This window comes from Trachemys scripta, chromosome 5 (assembly GCF_013100865.1).
Source record: "Trachemys scripta elegans isolate TJP31775 chromosome 5, CAS_Tse_1.0, whole genome shotgun sequence".
Taxonomy (NCBI): domain Eukaryota; kingdom Metazoa; phylum Chordata; order Testudines; family Emydidae; genus Trachemys; species Trachemys scripta.
Genome location: NC_048302.1, coordinates 132398169 through 132417086, shown reverse-complemented (window position 1 = coordinate 132417086; position 18918 = coordinate 132398169). Strand labels below are relative to the sequence as shown.

The 18918-nt window shown below is 49.1% G+C and overlaps 1 protein-coding gene across 9 annotated transcripts in view; it reads left to right on the top strand.

The window, feature by feature from the left end:
• Nucleotides 1–9983, top strand: part of LZTS3 (leucine zipper tumor suppressor family member 3) — a 157367-nt gene extending 147384 nt beyond the window's left edge. For all 9 annotated transcript variants that reach the window (XM_034771580.1, XM_034771579.1, XM_034771578.1 and 6 more), the window contains 2 exons: nt 1051–1881; nt 3505–9983. In XM_034771580.1, the coding sequence (XP_034627471.1) occupies nt 1051–1881; nt 3505–4215 (1542 nt within the window). In that variant the 3' untranslated portion in view covers nt 4216–9983. The remainder of the gene's footprint in view (nt 1–1050; nt 1882–3504) is intronic.
• Nucleotides 9984–18918: the final 8935 nt, after the last annotated feature.

Genomic DNA, 18918 nt, shown 5'->3' with positions numbered 1-18918 from the left:
AGCAGAGTAAAACTTTACCTTCTGGGAGCTCGTGGGATTGGTAATGAGTCTTTCACTGCTAGGCTACCAAGTCATGGTTAGGTCCAGATTTTTAAAGGTATTTAGGCATTCTTAGCCTTGCAGTGTCTCTGTGAATTAGGAGCTGAAATATTTTCAAAAGGGATTTAGGAGCCTGTGCAGGTGTCACATATGTACGCCTCCATGTAGAGAGTTGGCTAGTGGCAACAGAGAAGCTAGACTTTTATGGGTCAGGCCTGGCTGTGAAACCCTGGACAAGTCCTTTCACCTTGCTGTGCTGAACTGATATTTGAAGTATTTTGAGATCCTCCAGTGAAAGGCTCTATGTGGGTCCAATCCAAAGCTTACTGAAGTCAGTTGAAAGACTGCCATTAATTTCACTGAGCTTTGGATTGCACTTTATCAGAGCAAATAATTGCCATCGCTAACGTTTTTTCCATACTAGTCCAAGGGCTTACTTTAGTTTTCAATAAAAGGAGGGTATATTCCTTTTAAAAACACACCCTTATTGACTAAAGAAAAGCCTTTCAAAACATAGTCTGACGCAACAAATAGCACCATGGAACTTGAAGATAATGCTCAACGAGGAGCGATTTCTATCTGGGTTGTCAAACAACTCTGAACCATGGGAGGAAGACACCATTTTCTCTTACAGAGAAGAAAATGGTGATCACCTGAATAGAGTGTAAAAGGATGATGATAGGATCTTGGAACAAATTCTGATTCAGTTCAGTCACAGAGTGAGAGAGATTGAGAGCGGGAATGGAGTGCTTTGAGCACAGCGCTGGCAGTAGTTACCAATGATGTCTGTCAAATATGAAATCCAAAAAGCTACAGTGTCTTTTCAAGTTGAGCAGTAGAAAACCATGGGGCCTGATTCTAAGCTGGGGTAAGTCAGTGTTGCTCCATTGTCTCTAACAAAGCCTATAGAGTTACACTGATTTACCTCAGCTCTGGATCAGTCCCGTTAGCTTTTGTGTATTGTTACAAAGCCTGACTCCGTTTGATGTGTGATTCTTTTTTCCTTTGCAGAGCAATGAGCCCTTAGTTAGACCTTCAGCCTTTAAACCAGTAGTTCCTAAAAACTTCCATTCCATGCAGAATCTCTGCCCACCGCAGAACAATGGAATAACAGAGAACAGAAAGAGTTTGAATCACACCAACAGCAATAGCCCATCTGCAGGCAAAAGCGGACTGGAGAAGACCAGCCTTAATAGGACTACAAACCAAGTGGGAGGTCTTTCCGATTCTGGCCGTAACTCTTTGACGAGCTTGCCCACTTACGGGACGGGCTACAGTCAGCACGTTGGCCCAATGAGTGCTTCAACTAGTCACATAAACCGCATTGGCACAACCTATGTAGATAAGAACATAGTGGGATACAATGGAATATCTACCTCAGACAGTGGACGGTCTTCAAGCAAGAGTACTACTTCTTTCAATAGGCTCAACCATCTGAACGAAACAATGCCTTTCCATTCACCCTCGACAGATGACGTTATCCAGGACCTGGAGGACAGGCTGTGGGAGAAGGAGCAGGAGGTCTTGCAGATGAGAAGAAACCTGGACAAAAGCGAGGCTGCCATCTTCCAAGTGTTTGAGGAGAAGCAAAAGATCTGGGAACGTGAAATGGAGGACCTCAGGCAAAATTATGCAAATAAACTGCAGCAGGTCTCCAAGAAGGCCCAGAGGGCTCAACAGGCCTTGCAGCTCCAGATCTTCAAGCTCCAGCAAGAGAAAAAAAAGCTCCAGGAGGATGTGGGGCAACTTCTCCAGCAGCGAGAAGAGCTGGAGAAAAAATTTGTGGCTTTCAAGAAAGAACAGGCTGAGTTTCTTCCCAAGATTGAAGAAACCAAGTGGGAGGTAAGGGCCCAGCAAAATCACAGCATTATACTAGTTACACCAGTGACTGAGGAGTGAAAGCATCAGTCCATGCTAACATAGATCCCAATCCAGCAAAGCACTGGAACACTAATTTCAGGGGGGCTTCTCACATGCCTAAAGCTAAACACACGATCAAGTGCTTTGCTGGATCAAAAAACATTTAGTTAATCGAGTACAACAAAGAGGCCAAACTCAGATAAAATCCTCCGGTGTCTAATGGACTGAAGGATACCTTACCCAAGCAATCCGGGCGTGAATAAATAGTTGCTCAACATCAAAGATTACTAGACACGTTGGCTTGTGGCCACAGCAAAACAGTGGGACCCTAGCCTACTGGATTCTCTTCCCAGCCTCCCTACTCTTAAGTCATAGAACCCCTCTTTCGCCTTATTTTCCCCAATGGGGTGATAATCCCATAGAGATGTTGTGAGCTAGGGTTCATGAAGCATTTTGGGGTCCTTTGATTTTAGAAGTGCATGAACTGGTGGGAAAAGAAATGGGGGTTTCCATTGTGCCCATTTGCCTTTTATCACTGTCAACATCTTTTACCTTATTCCCATTGGCGGCAGAGAGGTTGTGAGAATGGCACAACCACCATCAATAACTCGTGCCAATTATTGTAATCCTTGTTACATCCAGATTTGGAAGCTTCTTCTGATCTGTTCTATGGCATGTGGTAATACAGCCAAAGCTTCGTCCACACACCGAGTTGCTCTGAATTAACTAAAGCCGTGACCTCTTTTTAAACTGATTTCCGTTAAACCAGTGCAACTTTGTACGTGCACTCTCTTTAGTTGGGTTAAATCTGGTTTATATTGGTTCAGCTGGTAGGTGGTAGCTAAGCTGATGTATGTCAGGTTTAAACTGATGTGTGTCCACATAGGGGTTTGCACCACTTTAAGTAAATCAGTTTTTAAACTGATGTAAACTAAACTGGTAGAACTTCTGTGTTTAAACAAACAAACCCTTGAATTCACAGCTCAAATGCTTTGTTTTTTATTTGAGAGAGAGAGAGAGAGTTGGCAGTGATGCCTATAGTTAAGACTTCCTAATACTTTCCATTATCAGACCCAGTTTTCAGTTGCTGACACATTTACCAAACTTAAACATTTCAGGCTGAAATATTCCATTCCTGGTCTCTGCCTCAGGCTGACTATTTTTAGAAGTAAGTTTCGGCAAACATGAATCAGCCATTTCCAAGAACAAAGTTAGCCAAAAGGAAGTAGTTTTGCCAATGTTAACATGTTTGCCCTAATTAGGGTTGCCAACCCTCCAGGATTGTCCTGGAGCCTCCAGGAATTAAAGTTTAATCTTTAATTAAATATTATGTCATGTGATGAAACCTCCAGGAATACATCCAACCAAAATTAGCAACCCTAGCCCTAATGTTGGTTGGTTGGTTGGTTGGTTTTTGAAGAGCTCTATCACCTCCGTGCACTGGAGTGGGAACAAAAAAATTTAGAAGGAATAATTCTGGGGTCAAGGAGTTCCCCCCTGCTTACTCCACGAAAAGCCTCTCTGGTTTAGCCAAGTTATAAGCCACTGAAAATTGCCATTTGCACATGTTGCGCTCTTGTGACTAGCTCTCACTTGCTCTTCCAGGTGTGCCAGAAAGCTGGTGAGATCTCACTACTCAAGCAACAACTGAAGGATTCGCAAGCTGATGTCTCTCAGAAACTGAACGAGATCGTGGGGCTGCGGACTCAGCTCAAAGAAGGTAAGAACTTCCTGAAAGAGAAGGAAGAACAGATCATCACCCTGAAAGACTCCTACAGCTCCAAGACTGTCAACCTGGAGGTCTGCGAGAATGAGCTGCAGAGAAAAATGAATGAGGTGCAGATGCTAAGGGAAAAACTCAACCACTGTGAGCTGGAGGTCTCTGGCCTGAAGCAGACACTGGCCAACATGGGGCACCATGGCCATTTCAATGCAGAGCTCACCGAGAAACTAAGGGACCCGTTGGCATGTGAGAGCGATGAGGCCAAGATGAAGCGCCAGAACGAGGACAGTGTCATTGCCCTGAAGAAGGAGGTTGAGCGGCTCCAGACGGAGCTGAAGCTGGAGCGCCAGCAGCGGGAGCAGCAGGTGATAGACTTTGAGGAGGAGCGGCGCACGTGGCAGGAGGAGAAGGAGAAGGTGATCAAATACCAGAAGCAGCTACAGCTGAACTATGTGGAGATGTACCAGAAGAACCAGCTCCTGGAGCACAAGGTGAATGAGATGACCACCAAGGCTACCAGCCCGCCTTACACCGAGGAGAAAAAACCATGGACTCCATCCAGGCTGGAGCGAATAGAGTCCACTGAGATCTAACAAGGGACCAAGTCAATAAAAGTAATTTTTATTACTGTGCATGTACTACCTACTCCAGCCAGTGATCTTCCTAAGAATAATGTGCTATTTTACCAGAGGTGTGAATGCACCGAACCCCCCACCCTTATTCTCTTCCTCAGTGCTCTGTAAGTAAACTAACCGTGGATGTACATTGTTATACTATTGATGATGCTACATCAGTTTCTCCTAGTACAGCTAGGAAGGGCCCAGGGGCCCTTTAGGAATCTGCCGTGACTGTTACTTCTCTATATGCTGCCATCCCTTCCACCATCATCAATTCCCCTGCCCTCTGCGTTTGTTTCCCCCCCCCCCCCATCAGTTCATGCAGCAAAATAGTGCAAAGTGACAGGGTTTTTCAGGGCATTTTAGCCACATTGGCTAATAGAGCAAATCTCTGGGGATCAGAAGAACCGTGCAGTTCAGCACGTCACGGTATTGATGATACTTGTCTGACAGCCTAATCCAGTGAAGTCAGTAGGAGGTTTGCCATTGACTTCAGTGAAACCAGGCTTTGACCCTATTCAAATAAGTCTCTATAGCAAATGCATTGCTGACAATTGCCAAGGTCCATGATGTCACTAGGGGCTAGAATAAGCCAGTATAGGTACAATGAGCCAACACCAACCGCTGCCCAAAATGAACTGTGAGTTGCGTTTGAGGTTCCGAAAACATGCTGTGCTTTGGCTTTGCTATTTACATTCACGTCCCCTTCCACTTCTGGGCAATGATCAGGACTAGAAGCAGAAATGGCAGCAAACCCCACTATTTTTCCTGTATTTCTGCCCTGGCCAAAATAAGGAGTCCCCAGTAATTCAGACAGCAATTCCCATTCCTCAGGCGAGATCCTGAGGAAAGAACTTTGACTAAACTTCAGAGAAGCATTCAAACTCCTTCCACGTGTGTCCAAATCAGAAATGAACCCGTGGGGAACGCCAGGTGGTGACACTATCCTGCTCCCAAAAGAAAGGTGTCAAGGTTGACTTTCCTCTTGCCGTCGTTCCCTGGAGAGGTGGTCTAGTTACAGAAGGGCCTCAGGAAACCGCCCACACATTTGCAGACTCTGCCGTGCTAGTGAACAAGCATCAGCACCATGGATAGATGTGGCAGGAGTTAAGACCCTAGCATAGGAAGTAACCTAGGCCCCAGTTCAACAAAGGACCCAAGCACTGGAATGGGTGACCTAGGGAGGTGGTGGAATCTCCTTCCTTAGAGGTTTTTAAGGCCCAGCTTGACAAAGCCCTGGCTGGGATGATTTAGTTGGTGTTGGTCCTGCTTTGAACAAGGAGTTGGACTAGAGGACTCCCGAGGTCTCTTCCAACCCTGATATTCTAGGCATGTGCCTATGAACCATGCTGAGTCGGGGACGTAGGAAAATCCTAGGGGCCCAAGTCTACCTGCAGATGTGGGCGTACAATTGCCAAGTCTCACACCTGGACCCAAGGGCGGCATTCAGCCATAAATGGGCCTGATTCTGTCTCCTACTAAAGATGTGTCACACCCTTCCGGAAGTGTAACAGGGTCTTCAAGTGGGACTCAGTTGACGCAGTGGTGTGCGGGAGGCTCGGTGTCACTCAGGAGGAAGCCCAGTGTCCTTTCCAGAGGGAGAGCTAGAAGGAACAAAGATGCACAGGGTGTTGAATGAGCAGCGACACAAACCCCTACACAGTGATTTCAATGAGAGTTCAGGCCCGAGCGTGTATTGAGCGAGAGCGGCAGGACGAGACAGGCTCAGCGCTGTGGAAAGGGCAGCCGAGAAAAGACATGGAAACTGCTCATTTTCCATATGTCCCCTCAGCTGAGCTCGCACTACGAGCTGGTGGCTCACAATTCCTCGGGGGGCGGGAGGTGTTGAACTTTGGTTGGGATTTACAACATCTTGGGGAAAGCCCAGGATTCAGCAAGCAGGGCTCACGGCAGAAAGGGGAAACTGACCAATTCTCAGGGAGTTTCAGGCTGTTGTTTTCCAGCGGACTTTGCCCTTTGAGCAGGCGCCAGCAGTGACCAGCACGGGCTGTGGGTGGGGCTGGTGGATGACAATGGTCGCTGTTGCTATACAAGTGAAGGCTTCTCGCAGGATGACCCATCGCAGCCTGTCCTGGGAGGGCTCCTCAGTTTTCCCCCTGCTGCTCTTGTACTAGGGGAGGCAAAGAAAACATATTGCATCAGTCCGGCAAAAACTAAGGCAAATACCTGTGAAACCGGCTGTCCCAGAGACGAGCCCAAGCCAGCTGCCTCACAAACGGTGTTTGATTGATGGCCAAATGGCACTGCCCTGGTCTTGGGGTGGGCTATGTAGGATAAGGAGTGGGCTTGGCGCTTGGAGATGGGGGTGCACATACTGAATATACAGGGTGGGCCTGATGCAAAGCCCAGTGGAAAGTCTCATTGACTTAACGGGCTTTGGATGAGACCCTAAATCCGCTGCTGCTCCATTGAAGTCAATGGGACTCCAGTATAACATCCTTGTGAGAGAGGAGTCCGGCGCTGACTGTAGGCCCTGTAGCCCCGTTATGGGAGCAGAAGCACTTACAGTAGGAGGGAGATTGACGTCAACGGGAGCCAGATCAGTGGCAAAGCTCCCAGTCATATGAAGAGGAGCAACCTTAGCCACCGTCCTCTCTGTGTGTAGAGCCAGGACGGCGCGGGAGGGGGCATTGCTTCCCAGCCACCGTCCGTCAGCGAGGGCTTCAGCTGGGCGCGTTATTGCATTCCAGTCTTAACAATGGACGAGACCATTGCAAGCTTGATTTCTCGCTTTGCTGCCCATTTGTAATGGTGCGATTGTGTCCCTGCTCGGGTCTCCAGGTGCCGATGGTTAATCCGCCCCCAGCCAGGCAGCAGAGTGAGCAATAACAGGTGCTGCTTGAGGGCGCAAAGGGCTGAGGCTGTGTGCGCAGAGCAGCATGCAGACACCAGAGAGGAGGACTCGGCTAGAACGTCGGCGTGGCAGCGCCTGCCAGTTCTGCGGCTGTTAGACCTGGCGCCGTTCCCAGGCGAGGGCTTGTTTTCCCTCCCCGGTGCCTGCCGTTACAGTCAGTGCAGTTCCACAGGCAAACGTTCTGTGCCTCGGGGGCGGGAGGGGGTGTCTGTGTCTAATTTGCATGCCCAGTTGTTGGCCTGTTGGAGCCATACCTGGGCCACATAGGTCTGCAAATGCCTAGTTTGTGTGTGAAGGCTGAATTACGTGTGTACAAAATTAGGCCCTGTTTCTGTCATTTTAAATTAGCTGGGCCTGTTCCTCCGCTGACGTAAAGCCAAGTAACTCCCGTGACTTGAGTGGAGCTGGCCACCCGCCTACTCCTGCGAAGGGCCGAGCACCCTGAATCCCCGTCAGTCAGTGTGAGGGGCTGAGTGCCCTAAACCCTCAGCATTAGGCTTCTTCATGAGTTTAGGGATGGTGGGGGCCTGTGTGACCCAGGGCAAGCCCTCTTGCTGGGCCTCAGTTTCCCCATAAATTAAACCAGGGTCACCATCCTTCCCTACCTCGCAGGGATGAATTTATTCCTGCTCACAAAGGGCTCTGAGCTCCTTGGGTGGAAGGGAAAAGTGATGAGCAGCTACAATTATTTTTAATAGCTTTCAGACCAACTTTACATGTAATTTTTCGGGCCATCATGTAACGAGAATTTTCAGGGAACAGTAGCTGCACTCCGAATGGGATGAGCCCCAGGACCTGTTAGATCTCCTCCATTACTGTGGGTGAAATTCTGGTTCAAATGAAGTTGATGGCGAAACTCCCACTGAATTCAGTGGGGCCAGGATTTCCCCGTCATTCTAAAGGGCCCCAATCAGCCTTTGAGAATGTTCACACCCCTGATGTTCACCTGTGTTCCCATTGATGCCATCCAGAGGACCCTTCTACCTGCTCAGTGCATACCTGAGATTCCTACTGGTGCCCAACAAGAGCAGAACAGACCGATTGCAGATTGACATGTTCTGCAGGCTTGAAACATTCCCTAAATAACGAGTGATCTAATCAGATCAATAGTACGCCTCTTGAAAGCTCCTTCAGGGGGTGTCTCCACAGCAAAGAAAATCCCACTGCTGGCCTGTGCCCGCTGACTTGGGCTCTGGGGGGTTCAGGCTGGGGGCTGTTTCATTGCTATGTAGAATTCTGGGCTTGGGCTGGAGTCCGGACCCTGTGAGGGTCCCAGAAGTCTACCCAGCAATGAAACAGCCGAGTCCCAATGAGCCAGAGTTGGCTGGCACAGCCACAGGTATCTAGCTGCTGTGAAGATATACCCTAGGTGTGTCCCAGAGTAGGGAGGCCAACAATCCATGCATTAAAAAGCCCCTAACTACATATTTATCCAATGCTCTGTAGCATCCCAGATCTTTGCAGTAAAGGGGGGGGGTGTTTTAAGACCTCCCTTATATGTCCATTGTACGCCATGGAGGTGGGTGTGTGAGATGATTCTGGGCCAGAACCTGAGGTAATGTAAATAAATCGGTGTCGCTCCACTGAAGTCGGAGCTAGACCAGCTGAGGATCTGGCGATGTTTAAGTGACATTAAGGCTGTGACAGGAATCAGCCAGTGCAAAGGGAAATTAAAGAAAAAGCTGAACCTTGAACACTCCACGGCCCCTTCCTTAACTGGCTCTGATTTCTATGCAAATTAGCCAGACACTGTAACAAGCCAGACAGCAAAGTCCCCGTTTCTGCAGGGTGATTGTGCTGCGAATTGCTCTTTATGTATGACACCCGCCCGTGTGTTGCCATTATAAAAGGGTGGCTGAGGGGCCCATTTGAGGTTACTTATCCCATGAATCCTGTAGGGTCCCTTCCTTTCCCTGAGTCTGTAACAGACTCATTCTGCTGGACGCGCTGCCAATTTTAGGAACCACAGAGCCACTTAAGGACAGGGGAGGGTGTTGTGCAGAGAGTTTCCACCTTACAGGCGGAAGATGCCTGTTCCCAACCCTCTGTTCGTGTGTCATGACCATTCTTCCTGCAGCTACGTCACCTTGCATTGGGATCTACTCAGATCTCTTGAACTATGCAGCTGTGAGCCCGCCATTCCTTCGGTGGGAGAGCCGCACCGAATACCAGAGGTGCGCTCGGAAGTTAGTCTGGTGATTCAGTAAAGGGCATTCTTCCCTCCCAGGTCAGCACTGAGCTAATGCCCCAGCGAGCTGCCGGAGGTGCCTCTTGCAGGTGAGTTGCCAAGCAGAAGGTTCTGATCCTTAATGACTCCATTGAAGTCAGTAGGGCAGATCTTTGGCTGGTGAGCATCAGCATAACTTCATTGCCACAGAGCCCCGGACTTACGTTAGCTGAAGATTTAGCTCAAATGAGTCACACTCGTGTAAGGGAGGGAAGAATCAGATCCTTTGTTTCTTTGTGTGTTTGGTTTTCTTCCATGATTTTGCTTCTGTTGCTTTAAGACGTCACACCTGGGTTGCTTTGGCTCATCTCCAGAGCAGCAGGTGTGTAATGGCTTCACAGCCATACGGGAAAGGATTAGAGATAAAAACTGCGCACCTAGCTATGCCCAGTACTGCTTAGTTTCCACCAATCGACTGACCGGCGATCAACCACGTCGCTACAAACAGACAAGCAAACAATAGCGTTGCTAGCGTAAAACTGTAGGAAAATCACTGACGGTTTTCTGTGTGTGAAGTGCTTATTAACTGAAATAGGAACCGAATCACATACTATATGCTGCTAAGTTATACAGAGACAAGTGTACTTGGATGTAAATAACGGTCTAGTTCTGTATATATGATTATTAAACAAAACAAAAAAAGAAACCTCTGTGACTTCTATGTGGGTGACTGGGATTGGCAGTAAGAGCAGAAGTCATTTTCAAGAGCGAAGTTCTAGACTACAGGCCTGATCCTACAAGGTGCTCAAATCCCCATTGACTCCAGTAGGAATGGGAGGTGTTCTCCATCTCCCTGGATCACATCCCTTGCTGTCCTGTTTATCTGTGTGTTCCTTCTGCCCATTGATAGTCCTGTGGGGAACCTGAGATGTTGACTTCCTGTTGTTGCTTTGGCGCGAGCCTTCCACAAAGCCCACCTCGGCAAAGCCGTGAAGCTCCCTCCATTTTTCTGAGACTTGGATGCTCAGAAGAAATGCTCAAATCGGGATAGCCTCTTAGGAAACCCACTGCTGAACTCTGCCACCAGCCCTATTACCCCATCTACCTGGCTTCAATGGACGTAAACATGGCTAATGATCCAGTATGCTCCAGGATTTCCTTCTGCTGATGGCACTTTATAGCTTGTTTGAGATGATGAGCCCAGGGCCATCATGACCAAAGGCCAAGTTAGGGTGTTTGAATTACGGGTTTGGAATGGTTTCCTTCATTATTTCCTTCATTATTCCTTCAATAATTTCTGGGATTATTTAGTCTGCAGAAGAGAAGAATGAGGGGGGATTTGATAGGTGCCTTCAACTACCTGAAAGGGGGTTCCAAAGAGGATGGATCTAGACGGTTCTCAGTGGTAGCAGATGACAGAACAAGGAGTAATGGTCTCAAGTTGCAGGTTTAGGTTGGATATTAGGAAAAACCTTTTCACTAGGAGGGTGGTGAAGCACTGGAATGGGTTACCTAGGGAGGTGGTGGATTCTCCATCCTTAGAGGTTTTTAAGATCGGGCTTGACAAAGCCCTGGCTGGGATGATTTAGTTGGGGATTGGTCCTGCTATGAGTGGGGGGTTGGACTAGATGACCTCCTGAGGTCCCTTCCAACCCTCATATTCTACGATTCTGTGTTTCTATAATTTCAAATGGTAGACGATGCTAGGGCATTGGGTGTGGGCTTGCAGAGGAGAATCTGTCCACTGGAAAAGGGCTCAGAGTCTATTAAGGAAATAAGCATTGATCAAAACTTCCTCTACACTGGGGAGAGGGAGTTGAGAGATCTTGGTTCTTTTCCCAGTTCTAGTGCTGACTTGGGCAAGTCTCTTCATCTCTCTGTCTCTGTTTCCCCAGAAACTCCACCTGCAAAAGCACATTGAGATCCTTTGATTTCAGGGGCTGTATGAGTGCAGGGTTATAGAACTGGCCTACGCCAAATGAAGGGTGCCATTTAACTCCCACGGACTCCGTGGACTTCAGTGGGAGGTGGATTAGGAATCTAAACAACTTTGTTTATCATAGGCTAACAGTTAGCAGCAGCACTGGGTCCTGTGAGTGTCACTTTATCTCTATCCCTAATAGCTCCTTAATGCCCAGGTTATTAGGGAATAAAACATTTCAGAGGCAAAACCTGAAGTCAGACTCCTTTATTCATGATCCCTGCTTGGCATGTCTGGCTAGACTCAGCCCATCTTAACTCAGGAGTGACAGATGCTCCCATCGCTGAGCCCGAACTTGGGCTCCATAAAGGAAAAATTGCAGCATGTAGTGAAATGAGACTCATAGGTTTTCCCTTCGTGTATTTCTCTGCCGACCTAGTTATTCTCATCAGCCCTAGGAAGCACAGTTGAGTGATTAACGATTGGGACTGGCAGTAAGGAGATCTGGATTCAGTTCCCAACATGGCTGCTGACTTGCTAAATGATCTTGGGCAAGTCCTGGCATGTCTCTGTGCCTCCGTTTCCCCAGCTGTAGAATGGGGATAATAATCCTTCCCTGTCTCAGAATGGTGTTCATTCTTTACTGTTTGTAAGATGCTCTGAGATCTCCAGCTGAAAGGGGTTCGAAAAATAGACCTATTTTTGAAAGTGCTATGGGAGAACAAAGAGAACAGCTTTTCCCCCCTGCCCCCTTGTGCCCCTCGCCTCAAAGGAGAGAACTTATTAAATGTCCCTCACAAAGAATAAACTTCCTACAGGTAGTAACGTCTCACTGATTGAGGTGGGGCTCAAGGCCACAACAGGCCATGGGTTGGCACAAGGGGCATGCCAGTGTGCTCTGTAGTGATCAGGCTAATGTGTGTGAACTACTGCCCACTGCTGGATGGAATTTGAACTGCTCAACTCCGCTATGGGACCTATGCTGTTTGCACCCCGTGGCGAGAGGCCATTAGCTCAAGCAGTGAGGAACCGAGCTGCTGGGGTGGGTTTCGGCAGCCAGGATATGCAGCACAGTGACAACAGTGAAGGCCTGGTTAGCCCCAGATTTGATACAGTGCGAAGAATTCTCCTGTTTTTATCCCTGTAGCTTAAGATATAAAATCCGCGCACATGACCACTTCTGCCCCTCCAGGACATTTGCCACCAGGGCCCTTCTCCAAACACCATGGAAGTCGCCCCTGCACATTGCCTGGGACCGTGCAAGCACCCCTGAAAGATGTTGCACCAAGGAGCCATCGCTCCATTTCCCCTTCCCTTTGGAACTCCTAGCAACTGGCTTGGCAAGCCAGCCGGAGTCAGCCCCTGGCAGGGTGAGTCTCAGTGCCTGCTGGACAGGGGATCGCAGAAGGGCCTGGATCTTCCACTATTAAGGAAATATTGCCCATCTTTTCTTAGGAACCACCTTCTGTTAGTAATCAGCTGCCTTTGACAGCTCCTTTGCCATGAAATTATTAGCAGGATCTGCCCTTCTCATCCCCATCTGTGTTTAGAGCTTGACCTATGCTAGCTACCGGCCAATTCAGGATTGCCTCTCTGGGAGCTATGCTTGTCACCTGGTTTCCAGCACATTTATTGATCCCCATGATTTCCCCGGCCAGTGTGCGCAGATATTTCTTGGAACAACTTGTGCTAGCCAATAACATGCTCCGGACTAGCTCCCAAGTAATCTAGTTCTCATGCTCTGCCTATATTTGCCTAGCATGCGCAATTGTCGCATGGCTTGTCACTGCATTAGTTGGGGGGCTCAAAACAGTGTTACAACTGCAGTGTTACAACTGGCTGCAATCATGCTGGAAAACCGTTCCAAACCTAGCAACAAGCCGCAGTGCAGACTCCACCTCAGCAACACCTCAGACACGCCGCAGAGCAGCAAGTGAGGGAGGGATCCCTTAGAACTTCATTTGCCAGCTGTTACATATATACACAGCTGTTGCCACACCCCCTCACAGGGCCCACAGATCACTCTTGGTCTGAGTAGAAGAGGGAAACAATGACAGTCATGGCTCCTGCAGTGTGGGAACTATTAGCAAATGCCAGCTTGTTAATGGAGACCTCCCTTAGCAGATCAAACGGAATACAGGGTTCCGGAGCTAAGTTAGACACATGGCAGTTTATTGGGGCCATTGGGGATACGGATGAAATTGGTAGGTGAGTCTGTTCGTTTAGATCATAAATCCTTGAATAATATCCAAAGAGATTATCATAAAATCCGTAGCTTGGCTCAGTGTCAGGCCTGAAGAGCAAGGATCGTACTTTTCTGGATTTGAATGGTTATTGTCTCAGAAGAAATCAATCTTGGCTTTCCCTTACAAAGATACATTGGCCCAAGCCCTGGTTCAAACTCCATCTGAGTAAGTGGGAGTCTTTCCATTGCCTTCCCTGGGCTGTGAATCAGGCCCCTAGTATGCATGATCATGTCTCCCTCTAGGGGCTGGCCCCTGCAACTATAACAACTTTCTACTTCTTGACAGAAAGAGTCCTTTAACTCAGGTGTAGGGCTTGTGTTTATGGCATTGAAGGTACCAGTTTGATCCCCACTGGCAACCGTTGTGTCTGTACTTTTACAGGCTACATTCAGGTCCAAACAGAGACCGGGGCAACTCTGAATTTTGGACTGGGATCCAAACTTGGTCAGAATCCAAGTATGGGCAGTTTGGATCCAGAGTATCGTTTTGGGCCCATCTCTTAGGAAGACACTGTATTTCTCTAGTCTATCGGCATAGCACCTTGACTCCTTTCGGATGACTGGAGGGACAAAACCACATGGGCAGATCTACCCCACTGGTGCAAAATGCCACACCCTAGTAGTGTGCTGAGCAAACCAAATGCCTAAGCAGTTTCTTACCATGCGATGGTGGAGTCAGGTTCTGAGCTGGAACCTCTGAAGGGCGTTTTCATTTGCACTGCCTCAGATCTTCTCAAAGTCTGACATTTGCTCTTCTAAAAGCTCTGAACTGGGAGCACCCAAGCATGTGGGACCCTGACAAGTGACCTGACAGGAGTGTGTCCAACCTGCCTTTACATTTACATTGGGTTTTTTAAATCAAAACTAAATCCCCACAGCTTATTTGCTTGACTCTGTCTGGTGTCTGTTCCTTTACAGGAACCAGGAGCCAGATCCTCAACTGCTGGCAATCCACGTAGCTCTGTTGACTTCAGTGGAGAGATGCCAATTTAGGCCAGCTGAGGATCAGGCCTAACATGTTGTCTGGGTTCACCAGCAATAAAAACCTCGCAGCTGAACAGGTTGGAGCCTGGCCTTGCCGGCGGTAGGGGTTGGGTTAGCCGCAGGCGGCTTTGTTGGAATCCGCATAGACCCGCAGGCAGCACTTGGGATGGCCCTACTGTAAACATAAGTCCTGACCTTGTGTGTTGTGTTTCTCAAAGTCTCCCTCGCTATCTGCTCTTACTGTGAATTCAAACCAGACGTTAAACTGTTCCCCTGTGTTCCGCGTTGACTGTGGATGGGTCTCTCTGAACTCAGTCTAGCAAGACTTGGAAAAAACATCCTCGAAAACCAATACTTTCAAAAGAATAAGTATTCATTAAAACAGGCCTAGGTGTGGCTCATGTCCCCATTCAGACACCGTCGCATTAACTGTGCCTCTGGTAAATGTCTTTAAAGAAAAGAAATTTAAAAAAAAAAAATTGACTTTTTGTACAGCAAAGATGTATCCATTTAGAAACCTATTGTTAAACTTCTAGCACATTTCACAATCAACAACTAGTCTATTGTACATCTCCATCGGGTTATAACATTGTGACGAGTCGCTGCCTTTTGGGTTTTCTACAATGTACATATATAGATATGTCCATATAGAGATAGGTGTATATATATATATGTAAAGATCTATATGTATACGTATCTCTAGCTATCTCTCTATATCGCTATCTGACTGTGAAGGATTTTTATTCCATCAAAATAAAATGGAGAAAGGCCCCTTTTAAGAATCTCCGTTTCTGGCTGGTCTGTATTTTCGTCCATGGAAAGGGGCAGTGGGAGCAAATGCTCAGAAGCACTCGGCGTTCAGACCTCGGCGGCTGTGTCTGGGGTGGGAGAAGATCACAGAGGTTTTAAAAAGAAATCACAAAAGAAAGAAACTCTCACCTCAGCTTGCTGTGAGCTTGGGGCAGTCTGGGTTTTGCTGGCTTTCATTCAATGAATGGATTTGTCACAGTAATAGAAGGGGGTCTTCATGCACTGGGTGGGAGAGTATATTATTAACCATTTGGTTACTGGATAATCCTTAAGGGAGTTTCAAAGTACAACTGGGTGTTAGGCACCCAATTCCCATTGAAAGCCGAGCCCCTAACTCCTATTTGTGTCTGTGCATCCAGCTATCCCGTCCTTCCCTGATGGACAGATAGGGGCACTGGAGCAAGGAGGAGGATCATCCAGACCAGGTAGAGCTAATCCTAATCAGGCCTAGCTCCACCTTCTGCCCCAGATGGCAGGTCTGATGTGCGCCTCCATCCTTGTTTCTGAGGCTGACCACCCGGCCGGCTACTGGACACCAGTAATGTCTCAGCTGGATGGTCAAAGCAAAACAGGGGACAGGTAGAGGTAGTGAGGGGCCAAAGTAACTGGATTTGACACCAAGGGATTAACAAAGTGATCATTGTTCCTCTGTTCCACCTGAGAGCCTGAGCATGGAGCTGCGAGCACTGGGAGGGTCCTGGAATGTTTGTTCTGGAGAGGTTCCCGCCTGCTATTTCAATAGGGTTATTTATTAGCTTCTTCATTCCTTTCCCACCTTTGCTACACTCCAGCCAGGCTCCAAGAGAGACCCTACGCCTTCAATGCATGTTTCTGTCTGACAGCTGTTACAAGCAACCTCCTGCCATCACTGCCCTGGGGGAGAAAGGACCCCCACTCCCTTTTTAGTGTGATTACGGCTGTGGGTGGGCGCAGGGCCAGGCCTGCGTGGATCCAACTGCAGGATCAGGACCTTAATGAGCTTTACAGCGCTGCACTCGCTGCACTCGGGGGGGGGGGGCGTTTTCACACCCCGAGCGCAGCAAGTTGTAGCGCTGTACAGCGTCAGTGTAGCCAAGGCCCTAGGTCTTAAGCTGATGGGATTCCAACAATAAAACAGCAGGATGGGAGGGGATCAGATGAATGGGCTGCTTAACCTGCCATCATCAGTTTGCTGCGGCATTGCCTGACGCCCCACCTCTTCTGCACAGGTTTTGAGGAGGTGATTTTCAATCCCCTGAATGTCTTTGAAATCCCACCCCGCCCCCAGCTGCCAGAAGTCCTGTTCTGCTCAGATGGAGCTGGAGGGAGCCCAGTGCTTGAACACAGAATGTTCCAGAGGCTGAATAGAAACTCCAGGGTGCGGCTTGTCATGTCAGTGTCCTGGCCTCTGCCTTACACTGTCCTATCTGCCCCGGCTCCGGAAACGTGGGCCTGTGAGCATATGATGAATAACGATGCGGTGGGAGAGGCTGGGTTGTGGTAAGGGATAAGTCACTAAAGCCGACAGGTTCTTGCACCCCGGCTACTGCTGTGTTTCAGCCATGACGCTCAGGCAAGAACTTCCAAATCCCATTACACGGAGATGAGCAAGAGTGATGAGGGGTTTCCCAGAGTCACCTGGAGGAACCATCAAATATTCTTGCTCTACCCATGGAGTTAGCAGAGGGCTCTCTCGCCTCAGCCCACTTGCCACCATTGCTGGCTGGGTAATCAACAGGGCAGGCAGCATGAAGAGGTATCAGGGGATCGCAACCATCTTGGTCTTCCTCCACTGCTAAATGGAAGATGGATCCTGAGTAGATCCCAAGTAGGTGGGAAAGGGATCCCTGTACAGAAAAGGTTGAGTACCACTGAACTTCTGTGGGTTCTTATAACAACAGCACAGACACTGCTCTACTGTGTGTCATAAGCCAATACTGCTGATGGTGCCCTCCTTTATTTCAAGTGGTAGGGGCTTGTGCTCATGGAGCTGACGTCTGTCCCCAGTTCTGCATGGCTGGGGTGTGCAGCATCATGAAAATGCAACGTCCCAGGTGGGCACAGTGTTTACAGCATGAAGCAACACTCACATAAATGAATGGCATGCATCAAACAAAGCAATTAGAACAAATGGGAACCAGAGCACGAGACTGGGTGACAGGAATCCCTGAATTCGAACACTGACTCTAATGCATAGGGAAGGGAAGCACAGGATGGGGAGCTGGAACAGAGAGGGTCAGAGGGACGGGGAGCACAGGCTGGGGAGAGTTGGATCTCTGAGGGTCGGGGGAAGAACACAAGTTGGGAGGTCAGATCGGTGAAGGTTGGGGGGAGGAACACAGGTTGGGGGGGTTGGATCCATGAGGTTTGGAGGAGGAGCACAGGATGGGGGGGTTGGATCGTTGAGGGTCAGGGGAGGAGCACAGGATGGGGGGGTTGGATCGGTGAGGGTTGGGGAAGGAACACATGATGGGGGTTGGATCGGTGAAGATCAGGGGAGGTTGGGGAGCACAGGCGGGGGTGTCAGATCAGTGAGGGTCAGGGAGGAACACATGATGGGGGGTGGATCAGTGAATGTCGGGGGTTGGGGAGCACAAGCGGGGGGGTCAGATCAGTGAGGGTTGGGGGAGGAGCACAGGATCGGGGGGTGGATCGGTGAGGGTTGGGGGAGGAACACAGGATGGGGGCGTGAATTGGTGAGGCTCAGAGGAGGAGCACAGGATGTGGGGGTGGATCAGTGAATGTCAGAGGAGGTTGGGGAGCAGAGGCAGGGGGTCAGATCAGTGAAGGTCGGGAGGCAGGGGGTCAGATCAGTGAAGGTCGGGAGGCAGGGGGAGTGGATCGGTGAAGGTCGGGGAAATTGGGGAGCACAGGCCTGGGGGCTGGATTGAAGAGGGTTGGAGGGACAGGGAGCACAGGTCATGGGGGAGCTTATCAGGGAGGGTCACAAGTCTCCCTGAAATGAATTTGAAATGTTGGTCCGTTTGCCGGCCCTGTGTTCTGGAACACGACTGGGGAAATCTCACACACACCCAGGAAGCTGGGATTCACCCCCAATAGTAGAGCCCTTATCTTGCCTGTGGGCTGGCACACTCATTCATCCACACAAAGGTGGTTCATTACAACACACACACAAGAGCAGGTCTGATCCCCCCGATACTCCGCTCCTGGCTCACATACACCTGTTGGGACGTCACACGGTAAGTGAACGGGTGACATGTAACACCGAATTCCCAGCGACCTGAGCACTTCAGCCATCGTCCAGTTGGTCACGTTACAGCTGCTCTCTACCCTAGTTATTTCACATGGCAGCGGGTGAATTGCTCTGCTCAAGATCCCCTTCTGCCCCACTGCCCAGGGGGCTGCTGCCGAACTGACTGTACACTGGGAACAGTGAGGCCTGAAGTTGCTATTTCTATTTAAAACCCCGAAGTCCCTGGCGCGGTCTGACAGCCTCAGACCCAGCACGAGCCGCAGTTAGACTTTTCCTCCTGGCCTTGCCGCTGGAAGAGGCAACAGCTGCACAAGGCTAATGCGGCCTGTCCTAGCCCCAGAAAAGGCAACACATCTGTCTGGAGCGGCTGGTTTCCCCTACGGCAATAGTTGTTGCATGTTATGACTGTCAGATGGATGTCCAGGGCTCCCCCATAGCTGCAGATTAATACAGGAATATACCCTGTGATCAGTGACTTATACTA